Genomic DNA, 24,326 nt, shown 5'->3' on the forward strand with positions numbered 1-24,326 from the left:
TATTGCGTGTAGGTCAAAGGTCCTCCTTTTCGTAAAAATTGATTTTTATTTCTCTGGCTGTTGCAATTGATATCAATGATTAATATGAATGCCCTCAGTAAAAAGCACAACAAAAAGAAAAGCAAACAGTTACAAACAGTCATGCATTTGGCTTCATAAGAGTTTGCGTGCCCGCTTGCACTCGGGAACGCGCTGACCACATGCTGACCACCGGCACACAGCGTAGGTAATCTCTACCCCCCTCCCCCTATCTACCCTATCAAATGAAATCATGCAGCCGTAACCTACAGCCTACAGCTCGGGAAACTTCCGGTTTCTAAACTGGTTGCAGTTCCTTTTCTGGTTCCACATGAGGGCGCTCACGAATAAGTGCTGCATGAATGGAGGTCTATGGTAGCCTGACGAGCCAGACCCACATTAAAATGTAGGGTCTGGGCACTCACCGTTCGCAGTGCTCAGTCCGAGGGGCGGGATAATCAGTTGTCTTTCAAATTCCCTCTGCACGCAATAGGACAGCGGCAGCGCTATGAGTCCCATGTGTTTTCCACCAGCGGAGCTAGTTGGCTAGTTCAAACGTTTGCCAACTTAATAAAAGCTTAACTCGTGTCACACTGTTCGCTAACAGCAACATCCATCCTATTTGTTTTCAAGTAGCAGGGAATTCAAGCCAAACCGTTGCAACTCTGCCATCAATCATTATGTTAAGCCCACCTAACGACTCTATACACGATTTCATTGGCCTGATTGAGTTTCGATTTCTGGAGCTCACAAGCCAACGGAGAGTTGCTAGACTAGCCTGCTGCCGCTAGGAGCGCGTCTAGATTTCTAGACTAGGTCTATGGAGCTGTACCCCTCAAATCCACATTTCTCGGGATATCATTTTTTGCCCAGAAATTTGAATGTTGCATGCGAAAGAGGGGGCAGAGAAAATACACACCGCTGAGTATTATATTTTTTGAGTCACTTATTTGTTCTAAAAAGCCTTTTCAAATGTGTCAATGACGTCATTCATTAGCAGAAAGCTAGTGGGCAACAACGACCTAACCTGTAAGAAATTGAAAGGACGTAAGTACTCGTTCATTCAACTTTTGACCTATAATCCATATTGATCTTGTAGAAACCACAATCCAATTTTCGATTTTTCAACGACAACAAGGTGAAAGCGACACATTTAGCCGTCTAGCTCCATAGACCCCCATTGTTTTTTGCACTTATTCGTGATCGCCCCTAGCGGAACTGCAGCAGATTGCAGGTACAATGGAGTTAATAGGGAGTGATCCGGCTCTCCGTAAACGGGCTCTGAGCCTATCAACGTGGTTGTATACAACCCCGATCTGTCTTCGGCTCGACCACGCCTCCCAGTTCCTTGAGGCTCGAGAAGACATCAGGAAGAGTTTCAGGGAGTGAAACGAAAGTCTCCATTCCACCCATCTAGACTGGTGCTTAAAGTTGCCATAGTTGCCAGCCTCTCTTGGTAGTAGTAGAAGGTCACGAAATTGCTTTCTCGAGATAATACTAGTTTTACTAGTTAGCCGATCGTACAAAATGGATCGTTTTTTTAGCTAGTGAGGGTGCTAGATGGTTAGCCAATTAACGCTAGCTACCTAGATTAGCTTGCATAAGCAGGATGTCAGTGATGCCTCAGGCCGGCAAAACATAATAACTCCTCGACGTTATCATGCCAGTTAAAATCATTAAAGATTTAACAATGGTAAGTAAATATATTAACTACAAATACATAGCTAGATGTTGGCGGGCCATGTGAGAAGCGTTTGGACGGTAACAGCAATGAATGTTACAGTCCAAACGCTCCCTCTATCGACCTAGCTAGCTAGCCAGCTATCTGTGTCAGTTTCATGTTGTGTTTATGTTATGCCTCTCTAGCTAAGTTTGCTAATGCTAGCTAGCCATCTTCACATTTAACGTTAACGTAACGTAACAAAACACACGTATGGTCAGTTATCGATCACAGCTTAACCATTTGGTGTTAACAAAACAGATCCAGGTGCTATAATAATGTCCTCATCTCAAGTTCACGTAGACGACCAGTCTGACGATTTAGCACATTCGCTAACGTTAAACTGAAGATGGGAAATTTGTTGTTCCAGACATAACGGTAGTTTACCATTACTTCATTGTTTTTAACAGTTGCAAGGCATAACGTATCAGTTGGTGCACAGTATCAACATTTATATTGTTGTTGAGTAAGAATTGTATAGTGTTTTGTCTGTCCACAAACTAACCATCCAGCTGGCAAGTCATGCGACTGCACATGATGGCAAGTAAAGCTATCGTAAGCCGAGCTGCCACGGGGCAATAGTGCTGTGGGAGTTTGATTTAATTCATTTGAGTGTACTGTATATGTTGTGGTATTGCATCCACGCCAAATGTGTGGTCATTGTACTAGTTGGTCTATATAGTTCCAGTTGTCATTAACAGATAGCAACTTCCCAATTGGAACGAAACTTGTATCAGATAAAATAGTGTCACACCAAAGCCTGGTCAGGTTGTTGCCATCGTAATTTCTCTACAGTCAATTAGTTAGTTAATTGTATTGTTTGGATCCAGATAGAAACAACCAAATATTCTAGAGTGGAGCTAGAATCTTTTGGAAACAACAGTACACATTTCAAGTGTACATGCATGCTTCCAATGTTTCCAAAAGGAGGAAGAATATGTTGTGTCACTTAGGCTAGTGCACTCTCAATGAAGGGCATTATAATTGCATTCCTTTACTTTCATATTCTTATCAACACACATCTGTACTGAAAATTCCTTAGCACAGAAGGGTAGAAGTATTACTAGTCACAAACATATGACTAGCACTCAATCATCAAAATTATAAGTGCATTATTAAATGCCACCTTAAGCTTATTCATCTTTGCTTTACAATAGCCACACCATAGGTTTGTGCTCAATGCTTGAAAAGTGCTATATAAATATTATTATTATTATTATTATTATTATTATTATTATTATTATTAATAATAATAATAATATATAATATAGTAATAAGGTGAGCTGTACTACTGTCTATTGTAGCCAACTACTGTCGAGAGTCCATTCTGTTTTTGACTTGTATCAGTTTTACTGAGATCATCCAAAGCTGATAGAATGTTTTTTTCTGTCCTGTAAGACGAGGACCATTGGGAGGGCGAAGGTGACTCATGCAGTAGTGGTCATATTCCTTGAGTTTTTTGCCTGGGGCCTTCTAACGACACCCATGCTGACGGTGAGTGAAAACAGCCCAAGAAAACACTTGTAGAAGAACTACTGGTTGGTAGTATTATCATCAGTAATTTGTGATTGACCTGGTCATGCATTATGGTAAGAAATGTCTTACCTTACAGACTCTGGGTCAACACTTTTCTGGTCATGACTTTGTAGCCAGATTAAAAAAAAAAAAAAAGACTCTCATGTCTGAAGAAAAATGCCTGATTATTTTCCGGCTCAAGTATTTAGGTTAAATCAATCTTTACCTCACAGGTGATCTTTAAGTCCTCGCTAGTGCCTTTTCATTTACCCACACATTTTGTTACTTCAGCTGCTTCATGCCCAAAAAGATTTTCATTCAGAGGTGAACTCACACGGTGCACCCCGGGAGCATAGCAGCACTATAATGTTTTTAAAAGCTTCGGTTGAATTTCATGTATTTTTAGTTGTAGAGATGTTCAGTTTTGTAGCCTTTATAAAACGATTTACACCCATACTGTGCTGTATGGATGTTTGTCACACCAGATGCAACAGATGGCCATTGAAGCCCTTTAGACACTGTGTTTAGACCTACTAAAACCAAAGCTTGTCCAAAACGGTATTCAGAAAGATGATCTGAAATTATGTGTTTTTGTGTCACTAATGATCGCCAATGAGCATTCTGCCTTTGTGTGTTTCTTTAGGTTCTGCACGAGACATTCCCAAAACACACATTTCTTATGAACGGTCTCATTCAGGGAGTGAAGGTAAGCCGGGATGATCTACAGTGATTTGACTCTGAATCCACTGTACAGTTTAAAAGTGCTCTAAGATCTTTTGAGGCTGGCATGTGTATTGTTACATGGAATGGTTGGTTGGATGGCTAAATTGTTACATTTGATCATATTGTGATTGAGGCTAGTGTTTGTGAACTGTGTATTTAGTTTGATGTGTTTCTTTGAGTTTGGGCCTTTTGTTGTTGTTGTTGTTATTGTGGTGGTTATTGTTGTTGTGGTTATTATGACGTCAAATGGGGTGTTTGCACACAGGGCCTGCTGTCGTTCATGAGTGCTCCTCTTATTGGAGCGCTGTCCGACGTGTGGGGCAGGAAGTCCTTCCTCCTGCTGACTGTGTTCTTTACCTGTGCACCCATCCCTCTGATGCGCATTAGCCCCAGGTATGGCCACTCAAAAGGCATTTCCATATATGAGCAAACACACATATGCTTGAAGATTTAAGCACCGTTTTAGTCAGATATGCATGCAGATCTACAGACACTCTCACTGCGCACACACTCCTAGCACACGCACATTCCCATTCACAGAGCCTGCCAAACCATGCTGGGTTTTGTTTATGGGTCACATGCTTCTCATGTGAGTCTCTCACTCTAGAATCACAGAGCAGTAGCCTTCCTCTGCTCCCTATGCTGACATATCTCTGTTATAGTTTAGTCCTCTAAGTGATGTGTGTAGACATTAGTGTTTGTGTAATAAGCATGCATTTGTAAAGCATAACGATAGTCCTGTGATGGTCGTCGTTTGTCCTATCTTTAAATTTGGCTTATTTTTGCATAGTGTGTGTGGTGCTGTTTCAGAACATGTGTGTGTGCTTTTTTAGTTGGGTGATGTGAACTTCACGTTATGAAGTAATGCCTTCACTTTGAATATTCTGACCTGTATTGCTGATTTTGGATGTCTGTTTTGCTATGCAGGTGGTATTTTGCACTGATCTCCCTGTCAGGACTGTTCTCTGTCACATTCTCTGTGATCTTTGCATATGTGGCGGACATCACTGAAGAGCAAGAGAGGAGCACAGCATATGGCCTGGTATGAAATGACTTTAGATTACGGAAAAGGGAAGTCCAAGGCATTCTATGCAAAATCCAAGGCAAAATATAAAAAGCCTTTATTTTAATGGCTCATCATCTCATGATTGAAAACTTTAAAAACAAGTGAGCCAAGTGGGACAACCCAATGTTTTTCTGAAGGAAGAGTGCCTTGGATTTCCTTTTTCCTATAACTATTGGGTTCCCAACACCAAAGAGCCCCTTGGAATACCTGACCTTTTGAACTTCCGAGCACTTTCGACTTTTTATTTGTGAAGTTACTTTAGATTACATTTATGAAATTAACTTTCTTAAAATAACACAGGTGGAGAAAGAAAAACACGAGGTGGTCATAGGAAAAAAAGGATGTTTCTTCGGTTAATGCAGCTTCAATCTTTATTCCAATAAAAAGCAATCACAGAAGTACATGTGACGTACTTCTGGGCACCGGTCTTGTAGAGTGAACCTTGATGAGTCTTGAGGAGTAAAAACCAAAGATTCTAGGGGGCTACAACTAACAATTGAGTATCTCAAACTATTGGCATATATTCTGTTTCAAAACTCCCTCCTACACTCTAAATGTTAATGACTTAGATAACACCTTGACTGGGATGGTTATCGCCTTCCTCCATACCGTTTCTCCAAATGTTAGTGTTCTCACACCTCGGTTCCTTCGTGGCCCCAAGTGAAGCCATAGCGTGGACCTTTGAGTGTTGTATTGATAAGATCACTTTGTGGGATCACGTAGAATAAAGTAGCATATGATGTTTTTTAGACAGGGTGAACTGTACAATCTTACACAATCTGATACAATGAGTATCAAGAGGCGTAAAGGAACACGCCACCGTTTTATGAAATTGGTTTAGTGAGAAAAAGCATTTTTAGTCCAACAGTGCCACGCTTAGCTTAGCATACTGAATGTAATCTCTTGTCGCCGGATAGCATGTCGTGAGTAAAAATGAGCCAACAAAAAAATAATTACTAATTACTTCTTGTGGCCTACGTATTCTTAGCCAGTACAAATAGCAATGCAGATAAAGACGAAGCGATTCGTAGACAGGTATTGACTTGACTGTATTGGGGCGAAGCATAGACAAAGCACTGCTACCTGGGCGCAGAGATTGTCTGTGCTGTGGTGAGTGAGACATGACACTCATGTGTTGCGTGATATCTCTGCTCCCAAATAGCAGTGCTTCGCAGTGCATGCACAGAGACAAACATGCTTTTGCCCACTTATCTATCTCTAGGGGAGACAGTGATAATCCAATTTTATAAAACGGTGGCGTGTTCCTTTAAGGCTCTGATCACACTATACTGTATGATAGGACAACCATTGGACGAATGGAGAATGATTAGGCTTATTTGGCATTTCTAATCCAAACCAGTGCTTTTATAGTAGTACTCTGTAAATTGGATAAACACACGTCTTTACATACGCATGTGTGCACGGATTCATTGTTGTTGTGTTGAACCCCTCAGGTGTCTGCAACTTTTGCAGCTAGTCTGGTTACAAGTCCTGCTATTGGGGCTTACCTGTCGGCCACATATGGTGACAGCCTGGTGGTTCTTGTGGCAACCATTATCGCAGTGCTGGACATTTGCTTTGTGCTGCTGGTGGTGCCAGAGTCGCTGCCCGACAAGATGCGCCTCTCCTCCTGGGGCTCCCCCATCTCCTGGGAGCAGGCCGACCCCTTTGCTGTGAGTCTCCGGTTTGACCTTGTACACACACACACACACACACTCTGAGGTCTTCCTTTAATCACAAATACTGTAGTTCCACTACATCCTCAATGTCATTGGCAACTGCCTTTGATCAAATACACTTCTGAAGATGCATATCATGATGTATGGGGTATTAGATTAGCCTAGCCCAGTGTTTCCCAAACTTTTTTTCTGGGGACCCACTTTTTTAAAAATGACAGACCATCGCGACCCATTTCACTTCAGATCTAACATGCAACCACCAATATTGTTTTAGGCCACAGGTTCTCAAACTTTTATAGCCCCCCCCCCCTAATCCTTCTACACTGCCGTACATAATAACGCCTAGGTCTGGCCTACTACCACTACTATTACATGGATTGGTGATGCACTGACTCAGTTTCCCACAACTCTGCAATCTCAATTACACATGAAACAATGTTAAATATTTTCAAAGCTATACAATTCTCGGTCAGTGTTGTACAAACACACAACCTCAGGTTTTCCTCATCCTGCTTTGAACACAGTTGTGTTGCATTTTGAGCACCATCAGCGTGGAAAGTTACCTAAAAGATAACGTTTTAATACGCATCCGAGAGTTTGGGGATATTCTTGCATTCTACGCAATCGTCACTCTTCAACACAGTAAGCTGTTCCTGTATATCTAAAGAGAGATGTTGTAGGCTACGTTGCGTTGCAGACAAATGGATCCATAACAGCGTTAATTCCGACGTAAACAGCAAATAACTCAAGTCGTTAAAGTGTAGCCTATTCTGGAGGTTTCTTTGGAAAGTTGAATCCGCATTGAATCCGCAAGTTAAACGTTTGCTTGTTTGTAGGCCTTATACTAAGGTTGTGTATTGATGTTGTGACAAGCTATGTTGTTGTAAGAATGTGAAATAAATAAATATCAGAACAAAAGGCTTTTACGCAATAGCCAAAAGATAATAGAGTTTGCGAGATGGAAAACAAGAGGAAATAATAGCTTTTAAAATGTCCATTTGAATTGTAGCCTTATATAATGCATTGGTGTGCATTTTAAATCCGAAATAATAAGGAATGTGAGGAGACTGCTATTAACTTTAAATAGTGCATCTACAATCGAAACTATCAGCCTATGACGCAAATTGAATAGCCATGCCCGGTATACGGATGTCTGCTTTAGTTGACAGCATGGTAACTAGATTTTAATCGGTCAACGGAAGCAGCTGTCCGTTAATGTTCATACTGATTCATGTCCCTTGCATTTTGCAACTGCGAGGTCAATAGCAGGCGCCCCACAGAAATGTTTCCTTTTGCGAGTGAGATGCACGCTGCCCTCTCTGCGACGCGTTCGCCCCCAGTTTCAGAGCTATTCTAGGGCTGTCACTGTGGTAAACAAACAAACTGGTTAAATGGTATAAGCTAGGCCTATTACACAACATAAATTGTGCTGGCGACCCAAATAAAATCTCCTGCGACCCACCCGTGGGTCGCGACCCAGTCTTTGGGAACCAATGGCCTAGCCCATCACATATTTTTTTCATTCACACACATTCTTCAGTCTGCCAAGGTAATCCACAGATTTTTCCACATCTTGCTGACTTGATTTCTGCATCTGTTGTTAGAGGATCATGTACAAACTTCTGTAATTTGATTTGACCTTATCTAAACCCGGTTACAGTAATCAGTTGAAGAAAATGATCCACACAGAAAGCCTAGTCAGACTGTGTCAGTCAGTCTTAAGCCTTAAATTCAGACTTCTGCAATCGAACGCACTCCCACACATTTTTGGGGTCTGCAAGCTTTTATGATATTATTGTGCACAGACCATTGACAGACCTCAGTATGAGACTTCTTAAATCTGGTGCATTTTTTCATCCATCCATTCATCCATGTTGAAGGTTCCATGCCCAGTGAGTCTGGTACTAAGGTTTGGTTTGGGTATTAGGAATCCCAGTTCATAAAAACCTTGACAAGTGTATCTAAGTTTTTTTTTTTTGGTTTTCTGACCGTCAACAATTTAACATTTGCCCCAGTTGTAGCCTATTGTCTCAAAATGGTATGAAGGTTTATTTAATGCTGCAAATCAATCATTGAAGCCATTTTTAAATGTTGTGAAGGATGAAGATTGCTTCTAAGTAGGCTGTATGATTCATGTGTGATCAAGTGTGTCCATGTGTGTTTGTGTGGCTCTCTCTATAGTCCCTGCGGAAGGTGGGGAAGGACTCCACGGTGCTGCTCATCTGTGTGACTGTGTTCCTGTCCTACCTGCCTGAGGCAGGCCAATACTCCAGCTTCTTCCTCTACCTGAGACAGGTGACCACTGACACACCACACCCCTTGAGATTTAAATGGCCCTATTTACTTGCTTACCACCTACTAAATATGTTTATAATGTAAAGTCATGTTTTCCTTGTCTTAATATTGTGCAGTGCCTGAAGTTTATGATCGGCGATTTCTTTACACAGACGCACTATAGGGGGGCTATTTCATAAAACCTAGATAGCAGATTAAGCTGGGACACCTAGGTGTGGTCGTGTTCAGTTGGTCTCCCATGCCTACTCTGGATGAAATACTTCACTTCATTGTTAGCCTCTATCAACTGGTGTGAAAACATCTACTTATCCTGGGTTGGCATTCATGAAAAGTGTTAAGCTAGGATGTCCAGACAATGCTTTTGTGAAATGGCTCTCTGAGAAAGTTGACTTGATGTTGTGTCATGTTGTCTTTCCTACAGGTCATCGACTTTAACTCTGCAACCATAGCTGCTTACATAGCCATGGTTGGGATCTTGTCCATCATAGCTCAGGTATAGTCTAGCCTCTGTGCGTTTAGCTAATCCCTCTTCAACCCCCAATTGATTCTCATTAGATAGGAGATGACCGAAGTTGAGCTCACTGTTGGTGTAGCGGGCTGATTGCAGGTGTTGTGTTGTGTTGTGTTGTCAGACTCTGCTGCTGAGTGTCCTGATGAGGACCATTGGGAACAAGAACACTGTGTTGTTAGGGCTGGGCTTTCAACTCTTCCAGCTGGCCTGGTATGGCTTTGGCTCTGAACCATGGTGAGTTCACTCCCAAGTACACACACAGCTCTCATAACTGCACTCTTTAGGTCAGTGGTCTCAAACTCCTAGCCTGCCGACCATTAAACTGTAACACCAATATTATTTATGGAGATAAACTGGATATGACCTGGATTTTCTGGTCAGTATATCTTTATTACAGTCGTTTGAAAAACTAGCATGTTTAATCACATAAAAAGTTGAATCACCATTCCATATCAATGCTCACTGAATGGTAAATGACCGTTGAGCCTGGAAGCGGGCTACGCAACAATGGAATCAACTGTATACAAGTTAACTTCCCACTTCCCACTGTCAGGACCAAAGAAAGTAGTACAACAAACTGAGCAAGTCAGCTTATTTTTAAACTGAACCTCTTGTCTATTTTGCGTGCTATAAAGGCACGACTGTAATAAAGATATGGTGACCACAAAATTCTGGTCACATCCAGTTTAGCTCCATAAATAGTATTAGTGATACAGTTTAACTCTCACGTTGCATAGCTTTTGGTGTTCAAAGTCGATCGTAATCTTCACTGCTACCATCTCCAGTTCTGCTGGATGTGAATGTCTTATTACTCAGCTTGTAATAGGTAAGCTATCAAAAAAATGTGTGATGTGGGGCGCTTTTTTTCTAAGAAGTTGAACTTTTCTCATCTTTAAAAAGATGCTCTGAGCTGCAGGAAGAAAATGCACGTGACAACGTTTTTAAGAAATCTGACGACTTTTTGAAAACACGCTGCAAAAACATACCACTATTTTGAACACACCCGAAGTCTATTTTCTGGTGCTCATGTATGCATTTGTTTTTGTTAAGGATGATGTGGGCAGCAGGCACAGTGGCTGCCATGTCTAGCATATCCTTCCCAGCAGTCAGTGCTCTTGTCTCCAATTGTACAGACCCTGCCCAACAAGGTGAGTCTAGACAGAAACTTCAACTCACCTTCCGCTTTCTCCTCTTGCTGTTTCTAGAATAGCTGTACATTACGTGTGCTCAACCCTCTGTTCTCTCCTGTCTGCTATACTGTAGGTGCAGTACAGGGCATGATTACAGGAATCCGTGGGCTGTGCAATGGCCTTGGCCCTGCCCTTTTTGGCTTCATCTTCTTCTTGTTTAATGTGGAGCTCAATGAGATCGACCCCACAGGCAGCAGCCAGAGCAGTATACCCAAAGACCCTAGTGAGGTACAGCGCTCAGCCTTTACTCTTCACGCTATTCAACTTCTCCACATCATGGCTTACTGATAATGGACGCCCCACTTTTGCTTTCAGAAGCCTGTGATCCCAGGCCCCCCATTCCTGTTTGGAGCGTGCTCAGTGGTGCTGGCGCTCATGGTGGCCGTGTTCATCCCGCAGCAGCCCTGCGTGGCTGTGAAGACGTGCTCGGCCTCCAGCGCCCGCCCCCCCTCGGCCACCAGCTTGCAGTGCCACGTCCCACCCCCCAGCGATGATGACATCGAGCCACTCCTGCAGGACAGCAGCATGTGAACGTGACCCCCCCCCCCCCCCCCACCACCACCACAACTGGAAGAACCTCCACCAGCAGCAGAGGCCAGGCTTCATGGGGTTTGGAGATCTTGTTCCCTCTGATTTGAATTTACTGTTTGACACTCCATTATGAAGCGACTGTTTATTAGTTAAATTTTAAATATATGGGATTCAGGGCGGTATTTTTAGATGGAAATGTTTTAGGGTTGCGTGTGTGTGGGAGGGTGGGGTTTAAAGCACCTTGTTGTAGGAATGAGTGATTAACAGCAGCAAGATGAGTAGGGGATGTGATGGCGTGATCCTTTTCATCAGAATATGTGCCTTTTTATGATGTGTTATTTTTTATTTCCCAATGTCCTGTGGCATTTCTTAAGTTTCCACTTAATGTACTGCACTTCTCCTGCATACTGTGTCCAGTCATGGAGATGTTAAAGATGGTTTCAGACATATGGCATCCTGTGCTTTACCACACTGCCCTGGAAATGCAGCGTAGATGCTTTGTGTCATGACCCGTCATGACGGTGGGACGCCTGTTTCACAATCCGGGTGTAGTGTTCTGAAAACACAGATGCCTATTGGAGTCAAGGAGCTGGTGTTAGTGCAGAACTTGATGGAATAAATGCAGTCATGGTATTGGTTTTGCTCTGGTAAACAGCAGACTCTACCATTCTCCAATGTATCAGCAGTCAATCAACAAATTCTGTGTTCCATAAAAACTGTATTGAATTATGAAAACTGCAATCTAGATAACGTGTTATTAGATCATTGCATTCTGCTGCTTACTACCTTCTTGTAGAGGGCATATGGGTCATTCATGTTAAATCAGCAGAGGATTTCCAACTGACCTCCCTTGATATTTCATGTAAATGTCATTTATTGAACTCGGCAACTAGTGAGCAAAACTTCAAGCCTGTACCTTCAGTATTTGAGATGCCGGTAGAAACCTTTACGAAGGGTGTGTGGCATATGTAATACCTTAATAAATACAGTTTGGTTCAAGATGCCAGGTTATTATTGTGCATATGCTAATTAAAATGTGGTCTTTATAGTGGTATGATTGCTTTTTCTATTGTAGATTTTATCAATCTAGGTGTAACTTTTTAGTGCCTCATACCATTTCTTACAGATATGCACCTAGTTGCTAAGACAGTACTATTACATGACTATTCAGTATGATGTCATATTGGGTAAAAGTAGCTCCAAAGCAAAGACAACTGTTTGTAGAACAATCCTACAATACATTTTTCTCAGAAAATATAGGTACAAGACTACATTTTTGCACGTTAGTTGTTTGGTACATTGATTATGTTTACATGAAGTTAGGTGCAAATACAAGATGGTCAGTCTGGACATTTTTCTAAAAACGTTTTATTTGACGTGGAATTACCCATGTGTAGACGTTTCAGATCTAAACAAACAAATGCTTCCAATTTTCCACCTGCTGCCAGGCCATGTGCTAATATATCAAGCTCATATTTTACATGGGCATTGGCGTACCTGCGCTGTAGAATTTAAAGAAATATAGAGAGTATTAAGACATAACCTAAGGAGATATCAGCCAATGGTTTAGGCTTAGATCCCTAATAATGTGTTACAACCTTCTTTGTTACTTGTGCCATTACAATCACTACCTTGGACTTGCCTTGGTTTTACTTCATTTTGATTTCAGTTAAATGAATGTAATTAGTCACATAGTATATATATATATATCACAATAAGACACTTTGATTAGTGGTGGTGAGCAGTCCTCCCTTCACTTTGATGAATAAATGACAAGTAATGCCAGCAACATTCAGGCCCCTTTGAAAACCCCTGCCCTGCATCTTAACAGCTACCTCAAACCTCTTTTTCTCTATTTGAATAGTTTTGCATAAATGGTCTTCTATATCTTGATGCTTTTTTGCGCACTCAACAAGCGAGACAACAAGTCATGCATAGCACAACTGCAAATCCTGACGAACCCCAAAGTTATGCATACAGTCATGTGCACACAGACATAAAATCTATCTGTGTTAACTGGTCTTCAGCCTGGGGATCCTACTGATCAAGGACCCTCAGGGCCTTTTACTCCCAATGTGCTTATTCAAAAAACACGACTATGCACTTTTTAACCTGGAATTAAATGGCATTGATAAGGTTAGTGAGAGTCCATATTTCCCATTTTCATAACAGGCAAAATGAATAAGGTTGTGGCTCAGTCTGGTTCTATTCTAATTAAATCACGCCGTCTGACATTGTGAGACGGCGTGAGCTTACACATTGTGAATAGGACAGAAGTGCGGATGGGAGAATGCACGTTGCTCAAAATTGTGCAACTGAAAGCGTGTAAAAAAATTGTTGCGTGCAAATGGGATAATTTAGCTCTTAGTTATTGAATTTTTAATTTATTAACATTTAATTAATGCCTTCTAAAGGATCCATATATTTAAATTAAAATTATCGGCTCTCCGTAAGCAGATGCCTTAAATGCTAGCACAGCAAAGGGTTAGTCAAGACTAATTTGGCTATGCTAAATGTCAGCATTTAATCACCAATGTCATTGAACAGGCAGTGGCTGAGTAGCTGATTCTCTTAACCAAATCCATAGCTCTGTAGATCTTTGCCACAGTTTGACACATGTAGCAGGGTTGCCAGGTGGATATGAGATGTTATGTTTATGACTATCACTCTTGTTATTACGATAATAATTGGTTTGTTTCTCAGTCTCAGCAGTAGCATATAGAGCGCTATCTGTGCTGCACTATTTTTAGTCACACATATACAGTATGGTATTTATTGCAGGGTATGAACCATAAATGTCAATAAGTCACATTCCTGTCATAGCTTGCCACTATATGTAAGTTTAAATTCAAATACAGATACAAACAAAGCTCATCATATCTTTACAATAAAATAATTTTAGATAATGCTAAATAAAAAAGTTCCTGCACACACATAAGAGCACTGGCCCTAGCAGGTTTCAGAAATTGTGATTGTTTATAAATAATTACAGGTTTCAGGAACATCTCATCTTTCCACAAAAAGCGTTTAAAGGTGTATATTCAAAAAAGGCTGTCCGCTGGATACAACTAACTTCAGGTATCCCGCCATAGCTACCTGTTACATTTAACCTGTATTTATATAATGGAATGTCTTATAGTCAGCAATGCAGTATTCTATTGTATTGTGTGTAATTACTCCTGTAAAGGCATTTACACATCATTGTTGGTGGATGTGAAATGTAACCTATCTTTTCAAAATGTAGCCAAGCAATCTAGATCTTGATTTGTTTTTGCAATGTTTTGTAAAAATAAGCAGCACTTTGTATATTAGGATGTTATTGCCGCTATGTCTTTATATTTGCTGTGCAACAATCCTTATGTATTAAGTCAATGGTTACTAGCCTAATTTCTTGAAATTTCCTTGGTTCATGAGTGGTGCTTTGCAGTGTACATGATGCTTTCATTTCTTTAATACAACATCTTCGCTTTTGATAAAATGTGCCTGATCTATATATACAACATAAAATATGTTAATACAAAATGGCAATATTTTTTGATTGTCACTGTTATACCTTCTTTCAAGTATAGTGATCCTTTATATCACCAGAGTTATGAGGACATTTCGGTCTAGTTGTTGGCTGCTATAACTACCTTCACACAAAGGTGGAGGAAATAACTGGCTACAAATATGTCTGGGATCACTGAATAAATTATATTTTAATTTTACATTAAATTCAGCATATACAAATTCACGTATACAAAGTTTCACATACTAACAACTTCTCATCCACACTCAACCCTATTTCCAGTCACTCAAAACTAAGAACAAAAGCACTATTGCCCAACATGTGTTTGGTCACATCAAAACACAGTTCTATATTCACAGATGAAACACACAAAAATCTGAAATCAAACGCACTTAGAGAACCATGCAGTTCATGTAATGCTCATTTATGTCAAACCATACAGGAATAATACAATTATCAGACTTGCTGTATCAAAAAGGAATTAGATGTTGTTGAATGTTAAAAAGTTAAATATGTGAAACAAATTCACTGCAAATACCCACTGACCACATATCTACTTTGACCACTTTCAGAAGCACTTTCTTCATGTCACAAATTCACCTTATTTATCATGACAGTGGAGAGACACAGACCATGGAACGTCCAGGAAGCAGTGCATAATATGCATCTACCAGTGTCTTTGACCCATAGTAGAAGTTCGCACAAACATAACAACTGATAGGTCTTCCACAAAGACCTTAAACGCTGCTTTCGTCCAAGTCTCCATCACAGAACACAACTCAGGGACACTTTTGTGGCATATGTTGGAGCTGTTTCTGTAAGTAAAAGAATACTTTTAGCTCTTTTAGCTCATGTTTTTCATGCTGGGACATAAAATTCCATCTCTTCAGTGACCTTCACTGGGGCTTACCTCTTTCTTTGAGGCTGTTTATGTAGGTCTGCAGGAACTCCTTTTCACTGTGATCTGGACCTGTTTGCTCCGCATCCCCCTTATTCTCCAGTTCTGCTGTTTCTTCACCAACAGGGTTTTCAAATAATCTAATAAACCTGCATTATACAAAAAGTATACATGAAAGGTTGTGAGCACTATGCATGTGTGCCAAGGTACCTTAGTGAAGCCCTGAATTACAACCCCAAATCAGAAAAAGTTGGGGCGTTGTGTAAAATGCAAATAAAAACAGAATGTGATAATACACAAGTCCCATAAACACATATTTAGCAGCCAAATGACATAGTCAACAAATGTTGAAAATGAAAATTTGGAATATTTCATGGAAAATATATGTTCATTTTGAATTTGATGCCAACATGTTTCGAAAAAAGTTGGGACGGGCCGACAGGGTATGTTTACCACAGTATTGCTTCACCTGTTTATTTAACAAAATTCTGTAAATGTTAAGGAACTGAGGAGACCAGTTGCTAGAGTTTTGAGAATGAAACCTGCCCAATATGTGATTTTAGTTGTTCAACAGTATGGGGTGGCATGTTTTTCATTCCATGATGCAAATAAATTGACAGGTCTGGACTGCAGACAGGCAATGTTAGCACCTGGACTCTTTGTCTCATAACATGCTTTAATGGATTAAACTTACTTCATGGCTGGATTATCAACCAGTTTCGAAGGCATAGAAACTAAGTCATCTCCGGTGGTGACAATCGTGGTGAGGGTTGTCATGTTTGCCATAGACATGGGCAGGTATGTCAGTTTGTTCTTGTGAATGAACAAGGTGGTCAGCTCCTCAAGCCTTGAATACATGGACAAACAGATATGTGTAGGTTTCCAGGGAAATCTCACATTTCAATTATTTCTTGTAATTGACCATTACTGTTTAATTTTCATACAAAATCCTATTTTTTCATTTTAATAGAAGAAATGTCAAACATATTTATGAAATATTTAGACATATTAAGGATAGTCCTAATACAAATAAAAAAGTGTAATATTAAAATAAAATAACAAAACCATTTGCAAGAACAATCAATGATATTTGATTGTTATGATAACGAGACTAAAGAGCTGGAGAAGGTCTCTGCACCCACCTGTCAATGTCTTGTGGGAGATCTTTCAGTTTATTGTTACTGAAGTCCAGCCACTGTAGACTTGACATGCGCAGAACACAGATGGGTATGCCAATAAATTTGTTTTCTGCTAAATCCAGGTGAACCAGTTTCTTTAGGTTGCTTAGCTGAAAGTACAAATTAGAGCTTTTATGCCAGGATGCTTAGATCTTTGCCACAGCATTGGAGACCAGCTGCAGGGTCTGTTAAGGTGGGCTACAGAAGGCTGTCATCACATAGTACAACAGTATAGTATAGTATAAGAGTAGTATGGTAGTTTGATATCGTACATTTGTTGTTGCATTATTGGTCATAGAAAGAAATGTCAAACTGTGGACTTGGAACATGGAAACAATGAATGTATGGAAACTATCAAATGTCAAAACTCTAGAATGGCTTACCTCAAATGGCAGTTCCATGAGATTGAGATTTGAGGTCAACTCAAGTCTTTCCAGGTTCTCACAATCACCCAGCTCAGGGGGGATATCTGATAGCCTATTATAACTTACATTAAGTTCTCTCAGTTTTGTTAGTTTACCTGTGACAAAACAAGAGTACATGCTGTGATGATGACCAGTTACCCAACAACAGTTTTGTTTTATGTCGCAGAGGATGTTAAGGATTACCTATTTCAGGTGGTAACTTGTCAATGCAATTTTTCGGTATGTCCAAAACACGCATGTCCTGAAACATTGCAATGAATTCCGGGATCTTTATGATCTTTGTTCTAGAGATGTGCCATTCTCGTAGATGGGTCATTTCAAACAGGGATGCAGGGACCTCCTGCAATGAAAATATTAGTGTTTTGCGATTAAAAGACATTACCTCAAAAGACTGAACAAGAAGCCTAGAATATACCTACAAATACTAACTTAAGACATACCGCATGGATAAATCCCTAGAAAATAGGCATTGTGCACCACAGATTTTGAAAGGTGCACTTAATGTGCACTTGATTTATCAAAAACTATTCACAAAAGATTCTTAAAAACTGTTTACATTTCAGAAAATCATATCAACAGCTGAAATAACCAGTTTGTAGGCCCTACCGTCCATTTGTCTCCATTCAGCTCAAAAATGAACCTCTTCTCTTCAACCTCCAGCACAGTAGAATCTACTGACAGGTTCGGATGTCAAACACAGAAACTTGGTCAGGGGTTTCTGTATTTAATGAGCACTATGGTACAATATGAACATGAATCCTCTCCTGTAGCAACATCAGACCATCCCTCTTACCATCTCTCTGAGTCTCTGTGCTTACCTGGTTCTGTGGTTTGCCCCTCCGTAGGCTCCAGGTATGGCTCAATGGTGACCTCTCTCAGTGATGACCTCTCCAGGTAGTGTTGCAGCTCGGTCATCTCACTGCTCTTCATCTTCCTGCAGGCTATGCGGTACTGCCACTGCTGATTCACCCTGCAGCGCATGCAGCATGTACAGCAGTAGCACCTTCAAACTCTGCACACCTCAGATCGGCAACTCAATCAATCGTCAATCCCTCACCAGCGCTATACAACATTCCTCAACCATTTAAACCCCAAAGCTCAACCATTAGAGGCTTTATTCGGATTACCAAACTGTAAATGGAGCGTGCTGGTTATTAGCTAGTCTGGATAGAATTTGGGAGTGGAGTGTCTTGTTATGCTTTGATATTGGTCATGCTATATTCCCATAGGGCCATAAATACATTTTGTAAACTGGAAGAGAAATGCTGTGTTGAGCAGTCATTCGTCACACATTAAAGGTGCCATGTGTAAGAATTGAGGTAAAAATATCCAATAAATGAGCTACACGCATCAAAAGAATGAGAAGAAATAAGGGTGATGATGTCATTAAAAAATGACAAGGTATAGCGCTGCAGAGATATCAACCTGAATTAGCATGCTAAATTACTAGCCACAGCCCGACAGGTGTATACTCTTTGGTTCAAGTACGCCCAGTCGCCCACAAGCCGTGCAAGTTATTTGTGTATTGCAGTTTGGCTGGCGGTTATGTTGCTCGCATACCGCCTCCCATGGCCGAAACTGGTATTATGACACCTGTCGGGCTGTGGCTGCAGCACTATACCTTGTCATTTTTTAAATTACATCATCGCCCTTATTTCTTCTCATTCTTTTGATGTGTGTAGCACATTTATTGGATATTTTTACCGCAATTCTTACACATGGCACCTTTAAGTGTATATTTTCCCAGTGATTATTCATTTTCCTGTTGTTAGAGCACACTGTGTGTGTGTCTCACCTTTGGAGTGCACTCTTGGCGAGACGTTCCTGCTCCTTCCTCTGTCTTTTTTTGTGTTTATTCACACGGGTCTCCCACATGCCTCGAATCAGGGACAAGTCGTACACTGGAACGTCTAGCTTGTTTTCCAACTTCATTGTGACTGATTCAGCTTAATCAAAACAAAGTCATTAGGTTAGTCCATGCTAAACAATTAACTTAACATTGGGCTGTAAAACATATATAATGTTATGTTCATATCTATTATTACTTGTTGATATTAATTCTATATTAGTTTATTTTAGTTTGAAAGTGATTAAAAAGCAGTAAGGGTAGTGGCACTTTGCTGGGACTTCTCCGTGCGGCTCTCCCACATGCTTCGGATCAAAGATAGACCATGCACCGCAGTATCCATTCCGAACTTCATTGTTATCTCTCCTGTTCAAAACAAAGTCATTAGGAGGCTGCACTGAATTGTGTGTCTGTCTGTGTAAACCTTGGTGGCAAGAACGACCTCTGTGTTTGTATACAATATATATTGAGACATTGTTCAAATATTTCATATTACGATTATGATAAGAGCCTTGGTTCAATTCCCTACAGGTACAGTTACAATTGAACAGCTATTTTGGATTCTACTGTTGTAAAGGGATTATATAAATGAAGTTAGGAAGTGTCATGATTAAAACGCTCTTCCAAATGGATACAGCATTTAGTCTGTCTGAGGAGCTGTTGGCATTCCTCAGAAGCAGAAAGGTCACTGTGGCCTATCAGCTCATGCAGTATACAGTATGTCTTTGGCATGGACAGCACTTGATGGCCAGTCATCACTCTGAAAAAATCACCCAATGGTTCTTCAGCTCAAGCTGTCCATAAGTGAGCTGGTTGGCTGACTGTGGGAACGTCATGTCCCAGCCTGGTCCCTAAAATCCCAAGGGATGAGACAATGGCATGAAAGGGACTCAGACTGTGTCTGCTCTACGTCCCCTCTGACCTTCTCTTTCCCTCTCTAGCAATATTTGAGATGCTCCAGCATGAACATAAATGACATAAATCATTTGTGTTGAAAACTTTTCTGATCTATTTGTGGACCCCTCTTTCAAGGTTGCTAGACATGAAAGGCAAACATTTTTTACAGCATTTCAAAGCCTTGGTCATTCATTTCCTGTTACCAGCAGAGGTAGTCGGACCTGTCATGTGTGATGTGTAATGCTTCACTCAGTTGACTAGCAACTTCAGTGGCAGCACCCCTAATGCCAGACATTCTTTCAAGAACAAGAGATTTCACAACTTCCATGAGAGTAACATAACATGAACTATTCCTTAGTAACAATAAAAAAGGGGGGTGGGTCTTCTTGTATGACAGCTACTTCCACAAGGAACTTGACCCATTTGGCACCCAAACTCTTTTGTGCATAATGGTTTAGCAACAAATGTACCAATCATGAAGACATGTTTCCCACTACTATCACTATCTGTAGTCAGCTTTTACAAATAAAACCTTACAGTAACATTACACCACTTTTGTGTCATTTGTTCAAATCTCAAAGTCAATAAACAGCGCAAGCCATTGGTTCTTTCTATTCAAATGCCAGTCTATTTGACAATGAGTTTTGCTATTTTCTGAAATTCCACTGCATTCTTGTGTAAATGCTCCTTCTCTTACCTGTATTGTCTCTGTATGCTGTCTTTCTGGTTTCTGTCTGCGTTTCTTGTTTACTGTGAAGCCCATGTGTCTGTGAGGTGTCTGTATTTAGCCTGCCTGAATGACCAACATGCTATTTTTACCAGCAGAGATATGACTCCTCAGGTCATACTCCTGCTCTTCACATGTAAGCCCCACCATGATGGCCAACTCACTCCACATCACCACCTTCATCATAATGTTGATATCACAGAGCAAAAAAATGTCAATAAGTTGTGGGTTGGATTTTATGTAACATTGGAAAGGTCTGCGTTGATAACAAGTGAATGTTTTGATCAGATGCGTGTACATTGAACCTTATCCCACAACCATTAGTAGTACCCTTACCCAGCAAAACAGCATGTTGACCCCCTTTTTCCAACACCTAATACAGGTCGTAATGTGGGTCCTGTTTATCACTCCACTGAGTGTGAGCTGTGAGACCCAAACATCAGGTCATGTCTGTCTGTAGGAAATTAAAGATGGGTGCTGCCATGCTCTGATTCAGCTTCACATGGCTGAGAAGGTGACACCTGGCCCATTATGTTATGAGAGGCAGTCTGATGTAGACATCCATGTCATCATCTTAAGCCCCTAACCTACCCCTGACTCAGATCAACTCTACCTTACATTATCCCCAATTATTATGAGATAAGTAATGGTATAATATAGTGTCATAGTGTCATGATATAGTAGCTTTTTGTTGGTGTGCTTCTCTGTGTGTACTGCTGCCAATGGTGTATGTATAGGCACAGAGACAGGCATAGCTGAAATACATAACATATAAAAATAGATCTGAACATAATAAAAAATACTTTATTGACATACTAATATAGTGTGTTACAAATAGGCTGTAAACTTTAGCCAAACAACAACAAAGCAGTTCAGTTCAATGAACACAGATTTTTTTAAGGACCATGTAATGCGTCAGCCAAATATAATGTAATGGCTACTTATAAAATGGTGCCTGAAATAGTTTTATTTCATTTAATAATCAAGTGATTGAGAATATTTGACTTTAAATATGTTTACAGAGCCCTCAACATGTATTGGCATGATAGAAAGATTAGTTAAAAGCAGTATAGTCTGAGTGGGCATAGTCAGAGTGTAACAGTTTGTTCTTTACAGTTCAAGAGTTGCAGCTTTACCGGGTTTCTCTGAAACTGAGTGTTAACTATTTGGGTGTTAATACTCCATGAGGGGGACTATCAAGCCCTGTGGTCGGCCATTTTGGCCCTGAAAGGAAATATATATGAAGGGTTCAGATGCAAAAGCCTCTAAATGTCACCTATGTCAAAAATGAGATAAAGATGGTGAGGGGATGCTCTCCACACATAGTATACGTTAATCAAATAATTTAACTTCTAAACCCACTAAATACCACTCTCTTCCTGGTCTGAAATATCGATTTATAGGCAAAAACCTATAGGAGCCTGAATTTAAATGCTCATTTAAAAGAAAAGTGGTCAGACGGATTTAGAGGGTTTTGCATCTGAACTCTTCATATATGTGTGCGTGCACAGTTTGGAACTACTTCAAGAATCATTGAGTGCTGCTGGGTTATAATCATTCTATGTTGTTTTTTATGTTTTAATTATTACTTTTTAAACACTTTTAAATTATTGACCTTTTATGATTTTATGTACTATTACCTTGTGTGTTTTATGTTTTCTTATTATTATTATTTTATTACTATTCTTTGACTATTGCCCTTCTATGCTTTTATCAGCTATTCCTGTTTGCTTTTGTAAAGCACATTGAATGACCTCTATGTATGAAATTCGCTATATAAATAAAGTTGACTTGACTTGACTATAAACAATAATCTTTGATCATTTTATCTTAGTTACACAATGAAAACAATGAGGAAAGGTTAAACCTTGAAGCGAAGCAAATCTTGATAAAGAAAAAGCTCTTAATCTTCCTCTACTGCATCTCATAAAGTTAGAATACAAAGCTACGGGTTTGAGAGAATTCCACTTTACAGAATATCTCTGGATGAATTAGATCCTCACTTGTGCGTTGTCTTCTTAAACTAATGGCACTGTCTTTCTATGGACTACAGAACAGGGGACTGAGATAGAGATGGCAGAAACTTGATTGTTCAGTAAACCATTGTTGCGATGGCCTAGACATACATTTTGGATAATTGACCTGGCGGATGATCTTATCATAACCCACTTTTAGTGTCTTGGCAAAGGCATCCAGTAATGCTCTGGTATTTCTAGGACTTGATGACACCAATAACTCTTCTGAATTTCCCAGGGCATTTGGAATAAAAAACAGCCCCAGAACATCACAGACCCACCTCCATACGTATGCTTAGGCACCTCGTCTATATCATGAATGGGTCCCAATGTATACCTGTATAATATTACTGTTCAAATCCTGTCTTCATGTCATTTTCAGTCCTTGAAATTACTTTAGTTTTACAGTCTGAAAAACACATTACCTGGGAAGCAATGTTTTAATATCATGGAAAGTGTTATTCATAGCCAGCCCAAACTTTGGAGGGTGGAAGACAAACATGTTCTCAGTAAAACTGAACCATTACAAGTTTGTACGGCATGCTCATTGATTTTTTACAAGGCCTTAGATTGAAATACAAAAAGGGTATTTTATACTACAAGGATACTATAAACTTGTTTTGTATGCATTTGGTATTACCACAGAGTCTATGATTAAATGTCTACGTTTTGGGACCTAAACATTATGCAGAAAAACTAATGAAAAATCTGAGATGGTACAGCAACCATTTTCCTGGATTCTTAACACCAGAGAACTCCTCTTGAAACTAGTTGATAATGATGAACATTTCCACAACCTGGTCAGAGTACAGTGTCTGGGTATGGAACTGCCACAGTGGGAACTCTATGGCTGCTGTACAACCTATGCCCCATTGGAGGGCGGTCTGACCTCAGAACAGCCGCCGTTAAAGTACTCTTGTACTTTAGTAAAGTGCTCCCAGCAACAGCAGGGGGGCAGTAGAGATTAATAAATGATTAATGGTGTGTTTGTTTATTTGCCATCATGTGGATTTAGCACTCACATAATTACTTCAACAGAGGTCATGTAAGGATTACATTTGAAGCATTGATCTAAGGCTATCATTAAAGCCATTACCTCTGAAAGAAACAGAAGGTCATCTTGGTGCATGGTATTGGCTGCCACTTGGTGTTGCTACCTGTTACACAAAGAAAAATTCCCTTGTTTTCTCCATGCTCTATACTCCTGTAACTCTGTAACAATATACAGTCTGAACTGCTTGGGGGTAGGCTATATATCCTGTGTGTGTGTGTGTGTGTGTGTGTGTGCCTGTGCTACACATTCTTGGCACAAGATATTGGAGATTAAAGGGCCTTATCTTTGCATTTACGTTTTGCACTTTCACAAATGAGCGGTACTTGGTTGATGTGCCTCTTTTAGACCAATATAGCACATAAATGTTGTAATCTTGGGTGCAACTGTATTCTTCCCTAGTTGCTAGGGCCCAGATAGGTGCATTTCATTATCATTGGCTAACAGCCCACCCTTTGCATCAACACAGTATGTGGTATTTTATTGTAATGTATTTTACTGTAATGCATTTTACTGCTTATGTAATTTTTGGC

General features: G+C 40.2%; 2 protein-coding genes across 7 annotated transcripts; one reads left to right on the plus strand and one right to left on the minus strand.

The window, feature by feature from the left end:
- The first annotated feature begins 1,336 nt into the window (after positions 1 to 1,336).
- On the plus strand, positions 1,337 to 12,247 carry mfsd14bb (major facilitator superfamily domain containing 14Bb). 2 transcript variants are annotated; one of them, XM_042100484.1, is made up of 12 exons: positions 1,337 to 1,711; positions 3,137 to 3,232; positions 3,897 to 3,959; positions 4,242 to 4,369; positions 4,904 to 5,018; positions 6,497 to 6,715; positions 8,903 to 9,016; positions 9,438 to 9,509; positions 9,649 to 9,761; positions 10,578 to 10,675; positions 10,791 to 10,945; positions 11,036 to 12,247. In XM_042100484.1, exons 1-12 carry the CDS (start codon positions 1,679 to 1,681, stop codon positions 11,246 to 11,248), a joined length of 1,419 nt encoding a protein of 472 aa, XP_041956418.1. In that variant the 5' UTR covers positions 1,337 to 1,678; the 3' UTR covers positions 11,249 to 12,247. The 2 variants fall into 2 exon arrangements, with proteins under 2 accessions (XP_041956418.1, XP_041956417.1); XM_042100483.1 differs by having other exon boundaries at positions 1,339 to 1,711; positions 11,033 to 12,247.
- A 2,680-nt stretch (positions 12,248 to 14,927) lies between these two features.
- lrrc2 (leucine rich repeat containing 2) lies at positions 14,928 to 20,829 on the minus strand. Of its 5 annotated transcripts, none has more exons than XM_042100486.1 (11): positions 20,698 to 20,793; positions 19,374 to 19,469; positions 19,053 to 19,203; positions 18,076 to 18,227; positions 17,864 to 17,928; positions 17,441 to 17,597; positions 17,216 to 17,352; positions 16,797 to 16,942; positions 16,349 to 16,501; positions 15,667 to 15,803; positions 14,928 to 15,571 (listed from the first exon to the last, which is right to left on the minus strand). In XM_042100486.1, the coding sequence occupies exons 2-11, from the start codon at positions 19,456 to 19,458 to the stop codon at positions 15,522 to 15,524; spliced, it is 1,233 nt and encodes a 410-aa protein (XP_041956420.1). In that variant the 5' UTR covers positions 19,459 to 19,469; positions 20,698 to 20,793; the 3' UTR covers positions 14,928 to 15,521. The 5 variants fall into 5 exon arrangements, with proteins under 5 accessions (XP_041956420.1, XP_041956419.1, XP_041956424.1 ...); XM_042100485.1 differs by having other exon boundaries at positions 17,864 to 17,931; XM_042100490.1 differs by lacking the exon at positions 19,374 to 19,469 and adding an exon at positions 19,877 to 19,954 and having other exon boundaries at positions 17,864 to 17,931; positions 20,698 to 20,757.
- Between the last annotated feature and the right edge of the window lie 3,497 nt (positions 20,830 to 24,326).

This window comes from Alosa sapidissima, chromosome 8 (genome assembly GCF_018492685.1).
Source record: "Alosa sapidissima isolate fAloSap1 chromosome 8, fAloSap1.pri, whole genome shotgun sequence".
Classification (NCBI taxonomy): Eukaryota; Metazoa; Chordata; class Actinopteri; order Clupeiformes; family Clupeidae; genus Alosa; species Alosa sapidissima.